Source organism: Ranitomeya imitator, chromosome 2 (genome assembly GCF_032444005.1).
Source record: "Ranitomeya imitator isolate aRanImi1 chromosome 2, aRanImi1.pri, whole genome shotgun sequence".
Classification (NCBI taxonomy): domain Eukaryota; kingdom Metazoa; phylum Chordata; class Amphibia; order Anura; family Dendrobatidae; genus Ranitomeya; species Ranitomeya imitator.
Window position 1 is genome coordinate 581,422,934 of NC_091283.1, and position 23,685 is coordinate 581,446,618.

Here is a 23,685-nt window from a genome sequence, read left to right on the forward strand (position 1 = left end):
GGGCATCATGTGTGGCCATTATACAGTATTGAGCATCATGTGTGGCCATTATACAGTATCGAGCATCATGTGTGGCCATTATACAGTATTGAGCATCATGTGTGGCCATTATACAGTATGGAGCATCATGTGTGGCCATTATACAGTATGGAGCATCATGTGTGGCCATTATACAGTATGGAGCATCATGTGGGGCCATTATACTGTATGGAGCATCATGTGTGGCCATTATACAGTATTGAGCATCATATGTGGCCATTATACAGTATCGAGCATCATGTGTGGCCATTATACAGTATGGAGAATCATGTGTGGCCATTATACAGTATGGAGCATCATGTGTGGCCATTATACAGTATTGAGCATCATGTGTGGCCATTATACAGTATGGAGCATCATGTGTGGCCATTATACAGTATCGAGCATCATGTGTGGCCATTATACAGTATTGAGCATCATGTGTGGCCATTATACAGTATGGAGCATCATGTGTGGCCATTATACAGTATGGAGCATCATGTGTGGCCATTATACAGTATGGAGCATCATGTGGGGCCATTATACTGTATGGAGCATCATGTGTGGCCATTATACAGTATTGAGCATCATATGTGGCCATTATACAGTATTGAGCATCATGTGTGGCCATTATACAGTATGGAGCATCATGTGTGGCCATTATACAGTATGGAGCATCATGTGGGGCCATTATACAGTATGGGGCATCATGTGTGGCCATTATACAGTATTGAGCATCATGTGTGGCCATTATACAGTATCGAGCATCATGTGTGGCCATTATACAGTATTGAGCATCATGTGTGGCCATTATACAGTATGGAGCATCATGTGTGGCCATTATACAGTATGGAGCATCATGTGTGGCCATTATACAGTATGGAGCATCATGTGGGGCCATTATACTGTATGGAGCATCATGTGTGGCCATTATACAGTATTGAGCATCATATGTGGCCATTATACAGTATCGAGCATCATGTGTGGCCATTATACAGTATGGAGAATCATGTGTGGCCATTATACAGTATGGAGCATCATGTGTGGCCATTATACAGTATTGAGCATCATGTGTGGCCATTATACAGTATGGAGCATCATGTGTGGCCATTATACAGTATCGAGCATCATGTGTGGCCATTATACAGTATTGAGCATCATGTGTGGCCATTATACAGTATGGAGCATCATGTGTGGCCATTATACAGTATGGAGCATCATGTGTGGCCATTATACAGTATGGAGCATCATGTGGGGCCATTATACTGTATGGAGCATCATGTGTGGCCATTATACAGTATTGAGCATCATATGTGGCCATTATACAGTATCGAGCATCATGTGTGGCCATTATACAGTATGGAGAATCATGTGTGGCCATTATACTGTATGGAGCATCATGTGTGGCCATTATACAGTATTGAGCATCATGTGTGGCCATTATACAGTATGGAGCATCATGTGTGGCCATTATACAGTATGGAGCATCATGTGTGGCCATTATACTGTATGGAGCACTGTGTGGCCATATTTTTTTTGTTTATAATTATTGTTTACGAAACATTGTGATCAGAAGTGCTAAATGGGTGTGGTTAGGGCGTGACTAGTTGAAATGGGTGTGGTCAGAGGTGTGGCCTAAAATTTGTCGCGGCGCAGTGTGCGCGCCGCTAGCTTTGTCCCTCTTTCCCTTCCTCGAAAGCTGGGAGATATGTTACACTCCCCTCACTTCTTGTAACCTACAAGTGTACAAAGATATTATACAGTCACCATGCGACAAGTGGGCCTGTGTAATTCAAATGCTAGGGCTGAATTTTAGTCCCAGTCCGGCCCTGGTAGACACGCACCCACTGATACTGTGGGACGTAGGGCCGCGTTCACACCATCATCTATGGCTGCTTTGTGGACAGGAGTCAGGGAAAGGGTGGTCGCCACCATGAGGGGCAGCTTTATGCTGCAAGATTCTTAATACTTGCCATTTTATAATGACATGAAGCAACATACGGTATACACATGCGGCATACGTCATACAAGGATGTATTCACAGCACTGTTAGCAATAGCATTAGCAACCATTACTCCCAGGAGGGAGGAACTACGGAGTCACACCTGTGCCAGTGCCAAGAGCACACTGTGAAAGATTCAGGTGATAAATAAATGTCCCGCTATTTCGTCCTCCACAGGGTGAGGGCGCTCCAGAGCTTTATCTTTTATCAGCACTGTCGCCATGGTTATCGCCTGCACAATCATCTCATAGCTCTGCTCTATGATATAGGAAGTATTACCTATGCGTTACAGCCAAACCCTTCCCCCTGGTCCCAGAGGCTTTTGTCTTATGGTTCCGGGAAAACATGGAGCCGCTGCGGAAACTACTGGAGAACCTCCGTGCTATCCAGGAGAAGCTGCGAGGCAAGTCCATAATCCTCCCAATATCCGTGTGACCGTACTAAGCACGAGGGGAACCGCAGCATGGCGGCCGTTACATGCGGGGTGCAGGCTGCGGCACCTCATAACTGTCCTATACAGTGTGTAGGAGTTTGTGCAGGTTACCGTTCCTCAGCTGCTTCATGCAGTCTTCTTACATACTTTGTATGGCCTTTATTGCGCACTGACCAGCTAAACACTGCCCCAATGTTAGCACTGTAGGGATGCAGGAGCCGTGCCCGCTGCCATGCCGGGAGCCGTGCCCGCTGCCATGCCGGGAGCCGTGCCCGCTGCCATGCCGGGAGCCGTGCCCGCTGCCATGCCGGGAGCCCTACCCGCTGCCATACCGGGAGCCGTGCCCGCTGCCATGCCGGGAGCCGTGCCCGCTGCCGTGCCCGCTGCCATGCCGGGAGCCGTGCCCGCTGCCATGCCGGGAGCCCTACCCGCTGCCATACCGGGAGCCGTGCCCGCTGCCATGCCGGGAGCCGTGCCCGCTGCCGTGCCCGCTGCCATGCCGGGAGCCGTGCCCGCTGCCATGCCGGGAGCCCTGCCCGCTGCCATGCCGGGAGCCGTGCCCGCTGCCATGCCGGGAGCCGTGCCCGCTGCCATGCCGGGAGCCCTACCCGCTGCCATGCCGGGAGCCGTGCCCGCTGCCATGCCGGGAGCCGTGCCCGCTGCCATGCCGGGAGCCGTGCCCGCTGCCATGCCGGGAGCCCTACCCGCTGCCATGCCGGGAGCCGTGCCCGCTGCCATGCCGGGAGCCGTGCCCGCTGCCATGCCGGGAGCCGTGCCCGCTGCCATGCCGGGAGCCCTACCCGCTGCCATGCCGGGAGCCGTGCCCGCTGCCATGCCGGGAGCCGTGCCCGCTGCCGTGCCCGCTGCCATGCCGGGAGCCGTGCCCGCTGCCATGCCGGGAGCCCTTCAGCTGCCATGCCGGGAGCCCTGCCCGCTGCCATGCCGGGAGCCCTACCCGCTGCCATGCCGGGAGCCGTGCCCGCTGCCATGCCGGGAGCCGTGCCCGCTGCCATGCCGGGAGCCCTACCCGCTGCCATGCCGGGAGCCGTGCCCGCTGCCATGCCGGGAGCCGTGCCCGCTGCCATGCCGGGAGCCGTGCCCGCTGCCATGCCGGGAGCCCTGCCCGCTACCATGCCGGGTGCCCTTCAGCTGCCATGCCGGGAGCCGTGCCCGCTGCCATGCCGGGAGCCGTGCCCGCTGCCATGCCGGGAGCCGTGCCCGCTGCCATGCCGGGAGCCGTGCCCGCTGCCATGCCGGGAGCCCTTCAGCTGCCATGCCGGGAGCCGTGCCCGCTGCCATGCCGGGAGCCGTGCCCGCTGCCATGCCGGGAGCCGTGCCCGCTGCCATGCCGGGAGCCGTGCCCGCTGCCATGCCGGGAGCCGTGCCCGCTGCCATGCCGGGAGCCGTGCCCGCTGCCATGCCGGGAGCCGTGCCCGCTGCCATGCCGGGAGCCGTGCCCGCTGCCATGCCGGGAGCCGTGCCCGCTGCCATGCCGGGAGCCGTGCCCGCTGCCATGCCGGGTGCCCTTCAGCTGCCATGCCGGGAGCCGTGCCCGCTGCCATGCCGGGAGCCCTGCCCGCTGCCATGCCGGGTGCCCTTCAGCTGCCATGCCGGGAGCCGTGCCCGCTGCCATGCCGGGAGCCGTGCCCGCTGCCATGCCGGGAGCCGTGCCCGCTGCCATGCCGGGAGCCGTGCCCGCTGCCATGCCGGTAGCCCTGCCCGCTGCCATGCCGGGAGCCGTGCCCGCTGCCATGCCGGGAGCCGTGCCCGCTGCCATGCCGGGAGCCGTGCCCGCTGCCATGCCGGGAGCCGTGCCCGCTGCCATGCCGGGAGCCGTGCCCGCTGCCATGCCGGGAGCCGTGCCCGCTGCCATGCCGGGAGCCCTACCCGCTGCCATGCCGGGAGCCGTGCCCGCTGCCATGCCGGGAGCCGTGCCCGCTGCCGTGCCCGCTGCCATGCCGGGAGCCGTGCCCGCTGCCATGCCGGGAGCCCTTCAGCTGCCATGCCGGGAGCCGTGCCCGCTGCCATGCCGGGAGCCGTGCCCGCTGCCATGCCGGGAGCCCTGCCCGCTGCCATGCCGGGAGCCCTGCCCGCTGCCATGCCGGGAGCCGTGCCCGCTGCCATGCCGGGAGCCGTGCCCGCTGCCATGCCGGGAGCCCTACCCGCTGCCATGCCGGGAGCCGTGCCCGCTGCCATGCCGGGAGCCGTGCCCGCTGCCGTGCCCGCTGCCATGCCGGGAGCCGTGCCCGCTGCCATGCCGGGAGCCCTTCAGCTGCCATGCCGGGAGCCGTGCCCGCTGCCATGCCGGGAGCCGTGCCCGCTGCCATGCCGGGAGCCCTGCCCGCTGCCATGCCGGGAGCCCTACCCGCTGCCATGCCGGGAGCCGTGCCCGCTGCCATGCCGGGAGCCGTGCCCGCTGCCGTGCCCGCTGCCATGCCGGGAGCCCTTCAGCTGCCATGCCGGGAGCCGTGCCCGCTGCCATGCCGGGAGCCGTGCCCGCTGCCATGCCGGGAGCCGTGCCCGCTGCCATGCCGGGAGCCGTGCCCGCTGCCATGCCGGGAGCCCTGCCCGCTGCCATGCCGGGAGCCGTGCCCGCTGCCATGCCGGGAGCCGTGCCCGCTGCCATGCCGGGAGCCGTGCCCGCTGCCATGCCGGGAGCCGTGCCCGCTGCCATGCCGGGAGCCGTGCCCGCTGCCATGCCGGGAGCCGTGCCCGCTGCCATGCCGGGAGCCGTGCCCGCTGCCATGCCGGGAGCCGTGCCCGCTGCCATGCCGGGAGCCCTGCCCGCTACCATGCCGGGTGCCCTTCAGCTGCCATGCCGGGAGCCGTGCCCGCTGCCATGCCGGGAGCCGTGCCCGCTGCCATGCCGGGAGCCGTGCCCGCTGCCATGCCGGGAGCCGTGCCCGCTGCCATGCCGGGAGCCGTGCCCGCTGCCATGCCGGGAGCCCTTCAGCTGCCATGCCGGGAGCCGTGCCCGCTGCCATGCCGGGAGCCGTGCCCGCTGCCATGCCGGGAGCCGTGCCCGCTGCCATGCCGGGAGCCGTGCCCGCTGCCATGCCGGGAGCCGTGCCCGCTGCCATGCCGGGAGCCGTGCCCGCTGCCATGCCGGGAGCCGTGCCCGCTGCCATGCCGGGAGCCCTTCAGCTGCCATGCCGGGAGCCGTGCCTGCTGCCATGCCGGGAGCCCTGCCCGCTGCCATGCCGGGTGCCGTGCCCGCTGCCATGCCGGGAGCCGTGCCCGCTGCCATGCCGGGAGCCGTGCCCGCTGCCATGCCGGGAGCCGTGCCCGCTGCCATGCCGGGAGCCGTGCCCGCTGCCATGCCGGGAGCCGTGCCCGCTGCCATGCCGGTAGCCCTGCCCGCTGCCATGCCGGTAGCCCTGCCCGCTGCCGTGCCGGGAGCCGTGCCCGCTGCCGTGCCGGGAGCCGTGCCCGCTGCCGTGCCGGGAGCCGTGCCCGCTGCCGTGCCGGGAGCCGTGCCCGCTGCCGTGCCGGGAGCCGTGCCCGCTGCCGTGCCGGGAGCCGTGCCCGCTGCCGTGCCGGGAGCCGTGCCCGCTGCCGTGCCGGGAGCCGTGCCCGCTGCCGTGCCGGGAGCCGTGCCCGCTGCCGTGCCGGGAGCCGTGCCCGCTGCCGTGCCGGGAGCCGTGCCCGCTGCCGTGCCCGCTGCCATGCCGGGAGCCGTGCCCGCTGCCATGCCGGGAGCCCTTCAGCTGCCATGCCGGGAGCCGTGCCCGCTGCCATGCCGGGAGCCGTGCCCGCTGCCATGCCGGGAGCCCTGCCCGCTGCCATGCCGGGAGCCCTGCCCGCTGCCATGCCGGGAGCCGTGCCCGCTGCCATGCCGGGAGCCGTGCCCGCTGCCGTGCCCGCTGCCATGCCGGGAGCCCTTCAGCTGCCATGCCGGGAGCCGTGCCCGCTGCCATGCCGGGAGCCGTGCCCGCTGCCATGCCGGGAGCCGTGCCCGCTGCCATGCCGGGAGCCGTGCCCGCTGCCATGCCGGGAGCCGTGCCCGCTGCCATGCCGGGAGCCGTGCCCGCTGCCATGCCGGGAGCCGTGCCCGCTGCCATGCCGGGAGCCGTGCCCGCTGCCATGCCGGGAGCCGTGCCCGCTGCCATGCCGGGTGCCCTTCAGCTGCCATGCCGGGAGCCGTGCCCGCTGCCATGCCGGGAGCCGTGCCCGCTGCCATGCCGGGAGCCGTGCCCGCTGCCATGCCGGGAGCCGTGCCCGCTGCCATGCCGGGAGCCGTGCCCGCTGCCATGCCGGGAGCCCTTCAGCTGCCATGCCGGGAGCCGTGCCCGCTGCCATGCCGGGAGCCGTGCCCGCTGCCATGCCGGGAGCCGTGCCCGCTGCCATGCCGGGAGCCGTGCCCGCTGCCATGCCGGGAGCCGTGCCCGCTGCCATGCCGGGAGCCGTGCCCGCTGCCATGCCGGGAGCCGTGCCCGCTGCCATGCCGGGAGCCGTGCCCGCTGCCATGCCGGGAGCCGTGCCCGCTGCCATGCCGGGTGCCCTTCAGCTGCCATGCCGGGAGCCGTGCCCGCTGCCATGCCGGGAGCCCTGCCCGCTGCCATGCCGGGTGCCCTTCAGCTGCCATGCCGGGAGCCGTGCCCGCTGCCATGCCGGGAGCCGTGCCCGCTGCCATGCCGGGAGCCGTGCCCGCTGCCATGCCGGGAGCCGTGCCCGCTGCCATGCCGGTAGCCCTGCCCGCTGCCATGCCGGTAGCCCTGCCCGCTGCCATGCCGGTAGCCCTGCCCGCTGCCATGCCGGTAGCCGTGCCCGCTGCCATGCCGGTAGCCGTGCCCGCTGCCATGCCGGTAGCCGTGCCCGCTGCCATGCCGGTAGCCGTGCCCGCTGCCATGCCGGTAGCCGTGCCCGCTGCCATGCCGGTAGCCGTGCCCGCTGCCATGCCGGTAGCCGTGCCCGCTGCCATGCCGGGAGCCGTGCCCGCTGCCATGCCGGGAGCCGTGCCCGCTGCCATGCCGGGAGCCGTGCCCGCTGCCATGCCGGGAGCCCTTCAGCTGCCATGCCGGGAGCCGTGCCCGCTGCCATGCCGGGAGCCGTGCCCGCTGCCATGCCGGGAGCCGTGCCCGCTGCCATGCCGGGAGCCGTGCCCGCTGCCATGCCGGGAGCCGTGCCCGCTGCCATGCCGGGAGCCGTGCCCGCTGCCATGCCGGGAGCCGTGCCCGCTGCCATGCCGGGAGCCGTGCCCGCTGCCATGCCGGGAGCCGTGCCCGCTGCCATGCCGGGAGCCGTGCCCGCTGCCATGCCGGGAGCCGTGCCCGCTGCCATGCCGGGAGCCCTGCCCGCTGCCATGCCGGGTGCCCTTCAGCTGCCATGCCGGGAGCCGTGCCCGCTGCCATGCCGGGAGCCGTGCCCGCTGCCATGCCGGGAGCCGTGCCCGCTGCCATGCCGGGAGCCGTGCCCGCTGCCATGCCGGGAGCCGTGCCCGCTGCCATGCCGGGAGCCGTGCCCGCTGCCATGCCGGTAGCCCTGCCCGCTGCCATGCCGGGAGCCGTGCCCGCTGCCATGCCGGGAGCCGTGCCCGCTGCCATGCCGGGAGCCGTGCCCGCTGCCATGCCGGGAGCCGTGCCCGCTGCCATGCCGGGAGCCGTGCCCGCTGCCATGCCGGGAGCCGTGCCCGCTGCCATGCCGGGAGCCGTGCCCGCTGCCATGCCGGGAGCCGTGCCCGCTGCCATGCCGGGAGCCGTGCCCGCTGCCATGCCGGGAGCCGTGCCCGCTGCCATGCCGGGAGCCGTGCCCGCTGCCATGCCGGGAGCCGTGCCCGCTGCCATGCCGGGAGCCGTGCCCGCTGCCATGCCGGGAGCCGTGCCCGCTGCCATGCCGGGAGCCGTGCCCGCTGCCATGCCGGGAGCCGTGCCCGCTGCCATGCCGGGAGCCGTGCCCGCTGCCATGCCGGGAGCCGTGCCCGCTGCCATGCCGGTAGCCGTGCCCGCTGCCATGCCGGGAGCCGTGCCCGCTGCCATGCCGGGAGCCGTGCCCGCTGCCATGCCGGGAGCCGTGCCCGCTGCCATGCCGGGAGCCGTGCCCGCTGCCATGCCGGGAGCCGTGCCCGCTGCCATGCCGGGAGCCGTGCCCGCTGCCATGCCGGGAGCCGTGCCCGCTGCCATGCCGGGAGCCGTGCCCGCTGCCATGCCGGGAGCCGTGCCCGCTGCCATGCCGGGAGCCGTGCCCGCTGCCATGCCGGGAGCCGTGCCCGCTGCCATGCCGGGAGCCGTGCCCGCTGCCATGCCGGGAGCCGTGCCCGCTGCCATGCCGGGAGCCGTGCCCGCTGCCATGCCGGGAGCCGTGCCCGCTGCCATGCCGGGAGCCGTGCCCGCTGCCATGCCGGGAGCCGTGCCCGCTGCCATGCCGGGAGCCGTGCCCGCTGCCATGCCGGGAGCCGTGCCCGCTGCCATGCCGGGAGCCGTGCCCGCTGCCATGCCGGGAGCCGTGCCCGCTGCCATGCCGGGAGCCGTGCCCGCTGCCATGCCGGGAGCCGTGCCCGCTGCCATGCCGGGAGCCCTTCAGCTGCCATGCCGGGAGCCGTGCCCGCTGCCATGCCGGGAGCCCTGCCCGCTGCCATGCCGGGTGCCCTTCAGCTGCCATGCCGGGAGCCGTGCCCGCTGCCATGCCGGGAGCCGTGCCCGCTGCCATGCCGGGAGCCGTGCCCGCTGCCATGCCGGGAGCCGTGCCCGCTGCCATGCCGGGAGCCGTGCCCGCTGCCATGCCGGGAGCCGTGCCCGCTGCCATGCCGGTAGCCCTGCCCGCTGCCATGCCGGGAGCCGTGCCCGCTGCCATGCCGGGAGCCGTGCCCGCTGCCATGCCGGGAGCCGTGCCCGCTGCCATGCCGGGAGCCGTGCCCGCTGCCATGCCGGGAGCCGTGCCCGCTGCCATGCCGGGAGCCGTGCCCGCTGCCATGCCGGGAGCCGTGCCCGCTGCCATGCCGGGAGCCGTGCCCGCTGCCATGCCGGGAGCCGTGCCCGCTGCCATGCCGGGAGCCGTGCCCGCTGCCATGCCGGGAGCCGTGCCCGCTGCCATGCCGGGAGCCGTGCCCGCTGCCATGCCGGGAGCCGTGCCCGCTGCCATGCCGGGAGCCCTGCCCGCTGCCATGCCGGGAGCCCTGCCCGCTGCCATGCCGGGAGCCCTGCCCGTTGTCATGCCGAGGCCAAGTCATATTCTTCTTCTGGTGGATTCCATTGTGTCCTGTATAGTGTACACAGCGCCTTACAGAGACCCAGAAATGGGCTTAGTTAGCCTTAGTCCTTTCCGGGTTGTGGAGCCCCTTTTCTTTCGTCCTTGGATGACGCTGCCTCATGGCGCACACTGAACGTCAAGAATATGACCAGCATCTCCGTACAGAATGAAAACAAGTGTGAACAGGTGCAAGAGGTCACGGCTATTCAATATAACTGAGAAAGTACAGCAGCAATCTGAAATGCTAAAACATTGCATATATGAAATTAGAACTGCATTACTGCTATGGAAAACCTTACAAAATGTCCGTACTTGGTGCACAAACTGTCCGATTCACGAGAGAGCCCAACAGCCAGCGGCAAGGCGTGCAGTGTTACATATGTGCTTCCAATTGTCATCATCATCATTTACTCTCAGTGGTTAGGCTGCCATGCGGTTTACATTTTTTAGTTTTCTTTTTAATATTCGTTATGACTGGTACACAACAGAAAAGCATCAGATGGATTTTTTTTTTGATTATATGCAATAATACGATATCAAAGAAGAAATGAGGAATCCAGCTCAACGAGGTAGTGAAAAAAACTTCTTTATTCACTTGGAAATATATTCAGTGGAGGATAAAAACATCAGCAGTTACAAAAAATAAAAAGCGATATCAACGCGTTTCTGGTGACCAAGCACCCTTAAAGGGAACCTGTCATCTGAATTTGGCGGGACTGGTTTTGGGTCATATGAGTGGAGTTTTCGGGTGTTTGATTCACCCTTTCCTTACCTGCTGGCTGCATGCTGGCTGCAATATTGGATTGAAGGTCATTCTCTGTCCTCCATAGTACATCCCTGCACAAGGTAAGATTGCTTTGCGCAGGCGTGTACTATGGAGGACAGAGAATGAACTTCAATCCAATATTGCAGCCAGCATGCAGTCAGCGGGTAAGGAAAGGGTGAATCAAACACCCAAAACCTCCGCCCATATGACCCAAAACCAGTCCCGCCAAATTCAGGTGACAGAGTCCCTTTAATCATGATACATCATGATTAAGGCACTTGATGAGGTAGACCACATATGCCGAATCACAGTTGAAGTAATTTTTAATAGGAAAGGATCTACCCGAGCGTGGATGGTGGAATGAGTTGCCCTTTAGGACATTACTGCATTGAGTGCAGTGGAGACACGGGAAAGTCCCGAGGCGAGGGCTCTCAAGGAACCGTTGTGTGGGTGGCCTTTTGTCCGATCCTACGTCGGCTCTTACCAGGGAATCTCTGAGATTGCGGGGTCTCCTAAAGCACGGTAGGAATGGTTCCCTAAATTCTGGGATGTTGGGGTGAGCAGTCGTAAGTAAATGCCAGTGTTGGCGTATATTTCTATGGAGAATATATGCGAACGGGTGGAAGGAGTGAATGAATGGGATGCGGTCCAAATGTGATTTACGTCTGTTGTTATGGCCTGAGGTGTGGGCCTCTTGGAGGACAGATTCTGGGTAACCCCTCGCTTGGAACTTTGCTTTCATTTCAGATACTCTTTGTGCCCGTAGCTCATTATCTGAAACTATGCGGGTCACCCGCTGGATTTGAGATTTGGGGATCGCTTTTTTAATAGCACGAGGGTGCAAACTCTGAAAATGCAACAGGCTGTTGCGGTCTGTGCTCTTTATGTGGATATCAGTACTTAGTGTGCCCCCCTGGTCTTTGATGACCACCGTGTCCAGAAAATTCATTCTGATCATGGGCCATAGTAAAGGAGATACCGGGCCAGGCGGTATTGAGAAAATCCACAAAGGACAGCAGGGACTCCAACGTGCCGCCCCAGACACAGAATATGTCGTCTATGTAGCGTTTCCAGAGTAACACATTGTCTCGGAAACGCAAGTCAGGATATATGAGACTCTCCTCAAAATCTGCCATGTAGCAGCTAGCGTAAGGGGGCGCCACGTTGGAGCCCATTGCGGTCCCCCGTATCTGTAGGTAAAATTGGTCCTGGAACAAAAAATGATTAGAGTCCAGGACTATTGTGAGTAATTCCACAACAAGGTCAATTTGTTGTTCATGGGTCCCTGTGGTTGATAGGAGTTTTTTAACGGAGTTGATACCCTCTTTGTGTGGTATGGAAGTATATAGGTCCTTTACGTCCAGCAATGCCAAGATGGCGTCTGCTGGTATACTTTCCTTGTTCCGTATTACTTCCAAAAAGGCCCCTGTGTCTAGCAAAAATGATTTTGTGGATTGAATGTGAGGGGTTAAGATTTTTTCCAGAAACATTGCTATTGGGGACAATATAGAGTTAGTGGCTGCCACTATCGGTCTCCCGGGGGGGGGGTGTTCAAGGTTCTTGTGAATTTTGGGGAGCGTGTAGAATACCGGGGTAACTGGATGGTCATTGGTGAGGTAATTGCAGGTATTTAGATCTAGAACCCCCAATGTTGTATATTCCCGTAATATTTCTGAAATCCTGTTTCTGATGGATTGGGTGGGGTTGGAGTCTAATTTCCGGTATATAGTGGTGTTGTCCAGCTGTCTCCTTATTTCTTTTAAATAAAAACGACGCTCCTGTATCCTGAGCCCATTTTTTTTCAATATCAGAAAGTGACAGGCAGCATTACAAACATGGCAAGCCCTAATCTTTTCATAGTCTGGTATATAAGCTAATGACATAACTTGTAGGGCATATAGCCCTTATATATTTCACACCTTTAGTGTTCTTATTGCCTATGTTCTGCAGAAACTCAAGTGTAAAGGACCCGTCTGAGGACTTTTATATTGATGGCCTAGCTTTATGCAGCACCGATGTTTCTCCCTGGTCTGCTGACTTGCAGCACTTGGGATCCCCAGAGGTCAGCAAGCGCTGGCATTCCAGTGCATTGCAATATCTCTGACCAGCGACATCATCGGGACCTGATTTGGCTCAAGTCCCGATGATGTTAACCACCCTGTCTTGTCTTTCAGATGCCGCAATAAATAGCGATCGCGGCAAAGAGTGAAACATTTTAAGGGGTCTGAATACTTGCCGTACCCACTGTATGGGCACTGCAACAACAGATTTCAACATCCACTGCTGCTTGTTTCTGGAAAACACCCATGGAGTAAAAATCATTACTACACCTGTAGTGAAATTCCCAGAGGGGTGCAATTTCCAAAATGGGGTCACTTAACCCCCAAGGGTAGTTTACACGTTAATGACCGGGCCAATTTTTACAATTCTGACCACTGTCCCTTTATGAGGTTATAACTCTGGAACGCTTCAACGGATCCTGATGATTCTGAGATTGTTTTCTTGTGACATATTGTACTGCATGATAGTGGCAAAATGTCTTTGATATTACCTGCATTTATTTGTGGAAAAAAAAGAAAATTTGGTGAAGATTTAGCAATTTTCCAAATTTGTATTTTTATGCCCTTAAGTCACGGAGATATGTCACACAAAATACTTAATAAGTAACATTTCCCACATGTCTGTTTTACATCATCACAATTTTAGAACCAAATTTTTTTTTTGTTAGGGAGTTATAAGGGTTAAAAGTTGACCAGCAATATACGTTAGAAAATACCCAAGTGTGACACCATTCTAAATACTGCACCCCTCAAGGTGCTCAAAACCACATTCAAGAAGTTTATTAACCCTTCAGGTGTTTCACAGGAATTTTTGGAATGTTTAAAAAAAAAAAACATTTAACTTTTTTTCACAAAATATTTACTTCAGCTCCAATTTGTTTTATTTTCCCAAGGGTTTTTATTTAGCCCCCGGTTTTGTATTTTTGCAAGGGTAGCAGGAGAAATTGGACCCCAAAAGTTGTCCAATTTGTCCTGAGTACGCTGATACCCCATATGTTGGGGGAACCACTGTTTGGGCACACGGGAGAGCTCGGAAGGGAAGGTGTTATGACCTGGTGGTCAGGACAATAATGGACCTGGTGGATAAGAGCACACGGAATGACCAGATAGTTACTGATAATATAGGACGAGCTCTGGGACGTGGGAACTCTGCTGACCGCAATCCCTAATCCTATCAACCACACTAGAAATAGCCGTGGATTGCGCCTAACGCTCCCTATGCAACTCGGCACAGCCTAAGGAACTAGCTAGCCCTGAAGATAGAAAAATAAAGCCTACCTTGCCTCAGAGAAATTCCCCAAAGGAAAAGGCAGCCCCCCACATATAATGACTGTGAGTAAAGATGAAAATACAAACATAGAGATGAAATAGATTAAGCAAAGTGAGGCCCGACTTACTGAACAGACTGAGGATAGGAAAGGTAGCTTTGCGGTCAGCACAAAAACCTACAAAAAGACCACGCAGAGGGCGCAAAAAGACCCTCCGCACCGACTCACGGTGCGGAGACGCTCCCTCTGCGTCCCAGAGCTTCCAGCAAGCAAGACAACAATCAGAATAGCAAGCTGGACAGAAAAATAGCAAACCAGAGAAAAACAAGCAGTCACTTAGCTTCTGCTGGGAAGATAGGTCACAAGAACGATCCAGGAGTGAACAAGACCAATACTGGAACATTGACAGGTGGCATGGAGCAAAGATCTAAGTGGAGTTAAATAGAGCAGCAGCTAACGAATTAACCTCGTCACCTGTGGAAGGAAACTCAGAAACACCCACAGCCACCAGAGAAAGTCCATGGACAGAACCAGCCGAAGTACCATTCATGACCACAGGAGGGAGCCCGACAACAGAATTCACAGCAGGAAGGAGCACTGTTTTACTTTTTCAACGCAGAATTGGCTGGAATTGAGATCGGACGCCATGTCGCGTTTGGCGAGCCCCTGATGTGCCTAAACAGTGGAAACCCCCAATTCTAACTGAAACCCTAATCCAAACACCCGCCTAACCCTAACCATAACCCTAACCACACCCCTAACCCGAGCACGCCCCTAACCCCAACACGCCCCTAACCCTAATCCCAACCCTAACTGTAGCCCTAACCCGAACTTTAGCCCCAACCCTAATGGGAAAATGGAAATAAATACATTTTTCGAATTTTTTTTAATTTTTCCCTAAATAAGGGGGTGATGAAGGGGGTTTGATTTACTTTTTATAGCGGGTTTTTTAGCAGATTTTTATGATTGGCAGCCGTCACACTCTAAAAGACGCTTTTTTATTGCAAAAAATAGTTTTTGCGTCTCCACATTTTGAGAGCTATAATTTTCCCATATTTTGGTCCACAGTCATGTGACGTCTTGTTTTTTGCGGGACGAGTTGACGTATTTATTGGTACCATTTTTGGGCACGTAACATTTTTTTGATCGCTTTTTATTCCAATTTTTGTGAGGCAGAATGACCAAAAACCAGCTATTCATGAATTTCTATTGTGGGAGGGCGTTTATACCGTTCCACGTTTGGTAAAATTGATAAAGCAGTTTTATTGTTCGGGTCAGTACGATTACAGCTACACCTCATTTATATCATTTTTTTATGTTTTGGCGCTTTTATACGATAAAAACTATTTTCTATAAAAAAAAATAATTATTTTTGCGTCACTTTAATCTGAGGACTATAACTTTTTTTATTTTTTGCTGATGATGCTGTATGGTGGCTCGTTTTTTGCTGGACAAGATGACGCTTTCAGCGGTACCATGGTTATTTATATCCGTCTTTTTGATTGCGTGTTATTCCACTTTTTGTTCGGCGGTATGATAATAAAGCGTTGTTTTTTTTGTTTGTTTGGTTTTTTTTTACGTTGTTCAATGAAGGGGTTAACTAGTGGGACAGTTTTATAGGTCGGGTCGTTACGGACGCCGGGATACTAAATGTGCCCTGCCGTGCGCCTAAACCGTAAGGCATAAAATTTAAAAGTTTGAAAATTGCAACATGTTAAATTTTTTTGCCAAAATTCCTATATTTTCACAAATAACCTCAAAAAATATTGACCTAAATTTAGCACTAACACTAGTACAATATTTCATGAAAAAATAGTGTCATAATCACTGGGCTAATATATAAAGCTGAATGTTTGTGTGTATGTATGTGTGTATGTCCGGGATTGGCATCTGCACCGTCGCAGCTACAGCCACAAAATTTTGCACTGTCAGTCTGGCCCCGAGAAGGTCATAGGCTATGTTGTGAGGCGAAATTTTAACCCTGCGCGTTCCAATTCACCAATTTTGCCCCTATCTACATAATGGGGAAAAAGTGAAAGGAAAAGTGTTGGAGGCAAATTGTCAGCTGCCAGATGTGAACAAGGGGGACTTAAAGAGTGAGAGCGATGGCGCCAAAGAGTATACACTATACCGTACAGTTGCTAAGGTGGGGCCCCGACATGAGATACTCACCACACAAAATGCGCCACAAACTACCACGTGCTTGAACATATATACCACCCTCAGCACACATTTCACCACACATACACCAACCTCGCCACATAAAAGTCGAAACACAAAAGTTGCCGCTCAAAACTCGCCACGCGCGAAACTCGCCACATGCAAAACTAGGCTCACGCAAAACTAGCCTCACGTGCAAAACTCACCTCATGGAAAACTCGCGACACACAAAACTTGCACACGTGGAAAAATTGCCACATGCACAAAAGCTGCAACACATGCAAACGTTGCCTCACATAAAATTTGCACATACTCAAAACGCACCACACATAAAACTCGCCACGCGCAAAACTTGCTGCACACAACTTGCTACACTAACCTGTCACATGCAACTCGACACACACAAAGTTGCTACACGCATGTCTCCACACAAAACTCAACACACACAACTTGACACATGAAACTCGCCCTAAAACACACACAAGTCTGGTATTATCCTTCAAAAATAAAAATCTGATTAATAAGCAGACAAACTACAGGAGCAACAAATGTACCATATAGGAAATACGGCAGCTGTCAGTCACATGACCTGTCTATTATGTGTATGTGTGAGCGAATATATACTTCCAGGGGGAGGGCTTCCTGTTGGCTGGGGATTTATCAGGCTGCCAATTTAGCTTACAAATACTGAGGTAAAAATACTGACCAAATAACGTGTGAACGAGGTCTAATACAGGAGGAGATGACACACAGATATATACTATATACAGGAGGAGATGACACAGGTATATACTATATACAGGAGGAGATGACACAGGTATATACTATATACAGGAGGAGATGACACAGGTATATACTATATACAGGAGGAGATGACACACAGGTACATACTATATACAGGTGGAGATGACACACAGGTATATACTATATACAGGAGGAGATGACACACAGGTATATACTATATACAGGAGAGATGACACACAGGTATATACTATATACAGGAGGAGATGACACACAGGTATATATTATATACAGGAGGAGATGACTTACAGGTATATACTATACTAGATGTTGGCCCAATTCAAAAGCATCGGGTATTCTAGAATATGTATGAATGTATGTTGCGCTGTTAGTGGTGTTTAAATCCCGCACTAATATTGCTGATTGGCTGATATCCGAGACAGACAGACAATTAGACCCTTAGACAACACAATGGTGGCACTTGACAGCAGTGGAGGACAATGATGATTCCAGAATTCTCGGCAGACTGTGCCCGTCGCTGATTGGTCGAAGAGGGCGAGCTGGTAGTCCTGTTCGCACTTGTGACTCCCACAATGTGACAAGACCGAGCGATACTTTGTCAGTTACAAGAGATAACCTCATTATTACTCAGTGGGAAGTGTTCTTCTGTTTAAAAACAAAAAAAATGTTAAAACATGTTTGAAAAGATACTAATATTTTTATATCCTTTTGTGTTTTTGCAGATGGGGAACCCAATGAAAGTATCAATCACTTTAATCCTCAGTTCTTCTGGAAAACCTTGGGTAAGAAACATTGAGAAAGATAAGTGGTTGGTCCTTTAATGGGGACCTGTCACTTCCTTCCCAGGCCTTTTTAACTAAAAGAGCCACCTTGTGCAGCACTAGTGCTGCATTCTGTCAAGGTGGCTCTTTTATTTGGGGTCCCTTTCAACGCTGCAATATCCGTTTTTATAATTTGCCCCTCATACCTGTAGTCTGTCCGGGGGGGCATTTCTTTTCCCCCCGGACACAAACGCCTCCCAGCCATCACTCAATACTCCACGCGGCGCTCTGCTTCTCTGGTCTGGCTGTGAGCACAGCGGCCGGAAAGCAGAGCGGTGATGTCACCGCTCTGCTTTCCGGCTGCCCGGCGCTCACAGCCAGAGCAGAGAAGCAGAGCGCCGAGGACAGACAGCGGTAGGTAAGTATGTAGCGTTTGTTTTTTTTACTTTTAGGATGGTAACCAGGGTAAACATCGGGTTACTAAGTGCGGCCCTGCGCATAGTAACCCGATGTTTACCCTGGTTACCGGGGACCTCGGGATCGTTGGTCGCTGGAGAACTGTCTGTGTGACAGCTCTCCAGCGACCAAACAGCGACGCTGCAGCGATCCGGATCATTGTCGGTATCGCTGCAGCGTCGCTTAGTGTGACAGTACCTTTAGAGTACTTGCTGTAAGCTAACGTTACATGTCTGCAGCTCACTTATCAGCTTTGTTGTATAGACTGCTAGGGTTGTCTCCTCATTAGAGCAAAGGCGGCCTGCAGTCACTGCCAAGTTTTGTGACTAGTTAAAAGACACAGTACGCACCTAATATACCCACAAATCTTGCCTAAACATAAATATAGATCATAATATATCTCATGGGGTAAAGGTGCACTGTAAAAGTTTCAGTGGATAACCACTGAGAAAGGGGAACCAAACCACCTGCCCACCACAGGATAAGAAATCACCAGAGGGTACCACAGCACTGATATCATTAATATGCCTTTATTACATATACTTTGGCAATTCATACAACAATTAATATATATATATATTTTTTAAAAATGAATACATATATGAATAAAAACAAAAACAAACCGCAGGAATAATATTTGTATGGGGCCCAGAAATCTCAAAAAAATAAATTAAAAGCCCACCAGGGATAACAAAGCCAAATACTCGCCGTGCTACACAATTAAATGGTTCTTTAGTAAATCCAAAATAAAATCAAATCAAATTATATGTGACCCATATAAGATCTACTATATATAGAAAAAGGTGAAACCAAAAAAACTACTACACAGAATCTATTGTATTTTTTAAAAAATATAAAAAAGTGAAACTCCAATAAAAACCATATAATGTTTCAAAAACAACAAGAGTGCCGAAAAAATCAGATAAAAATTTATATAAGTGGGATTATAACAGCGTACCTCCTATAAAGTGTGCAAGTGCAAAAAGTGTTAATAACACAATGAGGTAGATGGAATATGTGTTAGTTCATTGATTATAAAGTGTCAGAGTGCAAAGAGTAATGATGGCAGTGATGGCACAGCGAGGTAGATGGGGATTGTATATAAGCTCACTGCATATATCTATGCTAAATAGCCAAATTAAGCCGTGGGTACATAGGCATACAATCTATGAACACATTATAAATGTATACCCACGTGCAGACAAATGACTAAATCGGCAAAGCAAAGCCGCAAGTGAGCTCCCTGTATAATAGCAGATTAATAGCTAGGCGAGCAAATCATAGCCGCACATAAATTTTCCATAGCTACCTGTGGGGTAAGACTGGGTCCCGGACCTGCATGCGCCCTGCATACGCAGCATCAATAGTAAAAAGTTTATCACACAGGGTTAATAGCTGCGTTAATGGAGTGCGTTACACCACGGCATAACGCGGTCCATTAGCGCTGCCATTAACCCTGTGTGAGGGCTGACTGGAGGGGAGTATGGAGCTGCCATTTTGCCGCCGGACTGTGCCCGTCGCTGATTGGTCGTTGCAATGGTTGTGGGCGTTTTGCCACGACCAATTAGCGACTTGGATTTCTATGACAGACAGAGGCCGTGACCAGTGAATATCCGTAACAGAAAGACAGACGGAAGTGACCCTTAGACAATTATAAAGTAGATATTCAGCTTCCAATGACTTACATGACTCTCTTGACTACTTAGGAGGGTTGATCCTTGTGACAGATTCCATAAGTTTATGCAAAGACTATTTACAATGCTGATCCTTATTTTACAAGTGCAATTCACCCTGACATGCTGCATATCAACTCCTGAGCCAAATCCTGACTGATGACTACCTATTTTTGCCTAACCAGTGCTTCGAACTTCACAGAATCACAGATTGATAGTCGGAAGGGACCTCCCGGTCATCGTGTCCAAGGCCCCCACTCAATGCAGGATTCACCAAACCATCTCAGAGAGATGTCTGTCCAGCCTCTGTTTGAAGACTTCCATTGAAGGAGAACTCGCCACCTCTCGGGGCAGCCTGTTCCACCCATTGACCACCCTATCTGTCAAAAAGTTTTCTAATATCTAATCTGTATCTTCTCCTCTCAGTTTCATTTCATTGCTTCTTGTTTCTATGTGCAAATGAGAATAAGGATGATTCCTCCACACTGTGACAGCACTTCAGATATTTGTAGACTGCTATTATGTCACCCCTGTGCCTTCTTATTTGCAAGCTAAACATTCCCATACCCTTTAACCGTTCCTCGTAGGACATAGTTTGCACATTTATCACAATTTCTTTTTTTTTTGTCTACCCGCGTTGTGAGACTTAGGGAGTTTTCTGGCCATGTACCCAAAATGACAATGTTTTGTTCACTGAGCCACTTAGTTTTCACTTTTACCTCATGACGGTCTCCACCATGCTTGAAAAAGCATTGTTCATCACCAAATTGCTCGAGGATTTTTGGGAGAAGTTGTTGTTGGTGGGTGTTTAGATTCTATTCATTATTCATGGCAGTGTTCTCAAGCAAAATTGTGAGTGAGCCCGCAGGGTTGGATGAAAAGCAACCCCAAACACACATATGGCCTCATGAAGTTCTACTGTTGGCAAGACACAAGACTCGTGATAGCGCTATCTTCTCTGAAGAATCGGTCTCCCAGATGTCCCACACAGTCTGAAGGGAAGTTTATCAGAGAAAATAACTTTGCAGGGATTGGTTACACAGAACTGGGGTAAAGTTATTTCCTCTGATTAAGCCCCCTTCAGACACAAATAGCTAAGAATGGACTACTAGCCGAATCCTTAAAGGGACTGTCTTAAAAAAAATTTCATATCACAATCTGTATTCAAATCCAAAATTGATAATCTTCCAATTTTCCTACTAGTCACTGGTTCTCTTTTGATTGGTAGGCCCCAAATCTTCAATGTGTTTTCCCATCTTAGAGTTACACAAAAATTTTGCTTCTTTTGACATTTTTCATGCCAGCACCTGCAAAATCCACTGAAGATGGCAAAGCATGGATGGGACGGGGTGTGTCGAAGCTAGCACCGCACATTATTAAAAAATTAGGCCAGAAATGTACCCCAATCGCTAACTAGAGTAACTTTTCTGGCAAGGTGCACAGAGGTGCATGCCAGTGATAAGATGTGCCTAATTCATTAAATAGCGTGCACCTCTTAATGACTAAGGCACATCTTACTCCTGCACACCCATCATTAAGACGTGAAGACAAAATGCTGGCCTTAATCAGGGCCCTACCTCCTTTCCTTTTAGGGTCGAGTCAGAAAGCCTTATAATTTGGACGGGGATCGCATGGTAATGCTTGGACCTGCTAGCAGCTTTCCTGACCCGAGCGTGACAGCGTGTATTTCACATTTGATATGGAGAACTGCCTGCCAGTCCGAGCATTGCATTGCAATCTCCATCTGAGTTATACAGCCGTGTGACTTTTTCCTTAGGGAGACTTGTGAGCAGGGTGATTATCATGACTATAATAAGTTAGTAGCACAGAACCCACCATTCACAGTATGTGATGGCACAGCTGATTCTGCTCTGCAGTCCTTCACCATGGCCTTTGAGCACACTCAATAGTTTCAGATGGGGACTAATTCCGTCTGTTGCGATCAATGTGCATTTGGATTTCCTGAAACAGGCAGTTATAGTCTAAAATACGCCCAGTAAATGTTCCAAGAGTTCTAATGTTTATTCTGTATATTGTGATACCTGGGGAAAAAAATTACCTGATTTCCACAGTAGGTTATTTTGTGATGACACATTCCCTTTAAAGGGAATCTGTCGTCTGTTTTTTTGCTGCCGCACCATAATGTAGAGTCAGAGACCCTGATTCCAGTGTCACTTACTGGGCTATATTCTGCAGTTTGTACAAATTCTGTTTTCTCTGCTGCATATCTACCAGTTCTCTGAATACTGAGCTCTGAATAACCCAGCCCACACCACTGATTGGCAGCGTTCTGTGTACGCTGTGCATAGGCAGAAAGCTGCCAATTTGTGGGGGCGAGCTTACACAGAGCTCTTGAATATGGAGGGCTACCCAGAAACAGATTTACCAGTCTTCTAGTGATAAAATCAGTTTCATTAGCAGATTATCAAAACTAGAGCAAACAAGCCCATAAATGAGACACCGCTGGAATCAGTCTCTGCTCCTGCATCTTGCTGCTCTCAGGTTATGCAGCAAAAACCTTGCAACAAATTCACTTCAAGAGTATGTTTACATGTAGTTTTCTTGAGGTGGAGCAATGTAGGTGGTTTTCAAGAGAAATCCGCATTTGAAAATGTTTTTTTAAGAGCTTTTTCGTCCTGATGTGCTTTTTCATGTGCTAATACCTATTTTCTTTTTTATGTTACTTCAATTTGAAGTCCTTGTGGAATCTCCATCAAAGAGGAGATGTGACCGTCACTTTTTTCATACTACAGTTATCATAATCTGATCAGAACCACTCTCATATGTATGAGCAGCGATGGGGATTACCAATTAAAACCAACTGGACGTGTATTGTGTATTTTGGAGGGTATCTGAATAAAAATGAACATTCTACTTTGTATGAACATAATCTAAGGGCTTTAGGACTTGGGAACAGGTTGCAGGCTTATGATGCTATAACTTCAGGTCTCATTGGGATATTTAGAGGGGGTCTTTCTAGTGAATACAGGTGCTCCAAGTAGACCACCTTTAAAAGTTTTCCTGTGCATTCAGGACAGTCTATGCTATTGACATATTCTTGATAATGTCATCTCCTCCCCATGGTCATTTTGAAATAAGAAGTATAAGTGGTCTGAAAGCTGCAGAAACAAAGTTATTGGATTGTAGTTGTCAGATATATAGTAGCCTTAGCCATGTGTGGGCTGCTAAGATTATCACAGTATAAGGGTGGTGGCTCAACATGCAAGTCAGAGATACATACAGAATGTCCGTATGATGCATCACCGAGCTGAGAAGTTTTTTCTTCATTCCTTTCACACATTTTGTTAGCCAAGTTATTGAGAAATGTCTTCTTTATTCCAACTCATGATAAATATTCCAATTTATATACTGAATATTCTTCTTTGTAGAACAAGCATTTAAAGCTACTTCTCAGGAAGCCACCAAAATCAGCCTGGCTTATTCCAAGCCTCCAGTGCCATCAGAAGAGGTGAGCGAGTCCACAGGTGAAAGTGACTGTCATTTCTGGGCTATTTTGGAATTCTTAGCTTATATCACCACTTGTTCAATCACATTTTTACCCGAGAAGTGTTTTTTTTTTTTTTTTTTTTAACATTACACAGACCAGATTTGTCACGGCAGGTATCACACTGTCACATGGTGTCCTTTTGTATCACCCCCTTCTGTAACATACTTTGCAGCTTTTTTGTGACCTTCCTCTCTTTGCAGTTTGAGGGACTTCACCGGGGAAATGTTGCCCTCTTACAACACGTGCACCTTCAGTTCCAGAAGAACTGGGACCCGCTCCTTCCTCGCAGCCTAATATTAGTGTCTTTATCACTACTTCCTGAAACTGAAGGAAGGTCTCAGTCAGGACTGCACATTGTGATAGCACCGAAAAGTTATACATTGCCATCTATATGATGTGCACAGCCAGCTTCTTGTACCACAACTTGACCTTTCTCATGGCTCTGTACTTATGATGGACTTGATCACAGAGATCAACTCTCCCCCCATGTTCTTGTTGTACCTCAGTACAGTTTGTGGACCTGTGTAGAGGTATCTTGTACAGCGGAGGGGGTGCTGCCATCACCATGTATTGTGGTCAAGAAAAGGACATTCTTCTTATACTTGACCACCAGCATTCTGTCACAACATTGGG

At 53.3% G+C, this 23,685-nt stretch overlaps 1 protein-coding gene across 1 annotated transcript in view; it reads left to right on the top strand.

Annotated features, from left to right (window-relative positions):
• The first annotated feature begins 2,300 nt into the window (after positions 1-2,300).
• Positions 2,301-23,685, top strand: part of CCNDBP1 (cyclin D1 binding protein 1) — a 38,942-nt gene continuing 17,557 nt past the window's right edge. Inside the window, exons 1-3 of the mRNA XM_069752245.1 lie at positions 2,301-2,423; positions 17,377-17,436; positions 22,934-23,013. Of these exons, the coding sequence (XP_069608346.1) occupies positions 2,366-2,423; positions 17,377-17,436; positions 22,934-23,013 (198 nt within the window). The 5' untranslated portion in view covers positions 2,301-2,365. The remainder of the gene's footprint in view (positions 2,424-17,376; positions 17,437-22,933; positions 23,014-23,685) is intronic.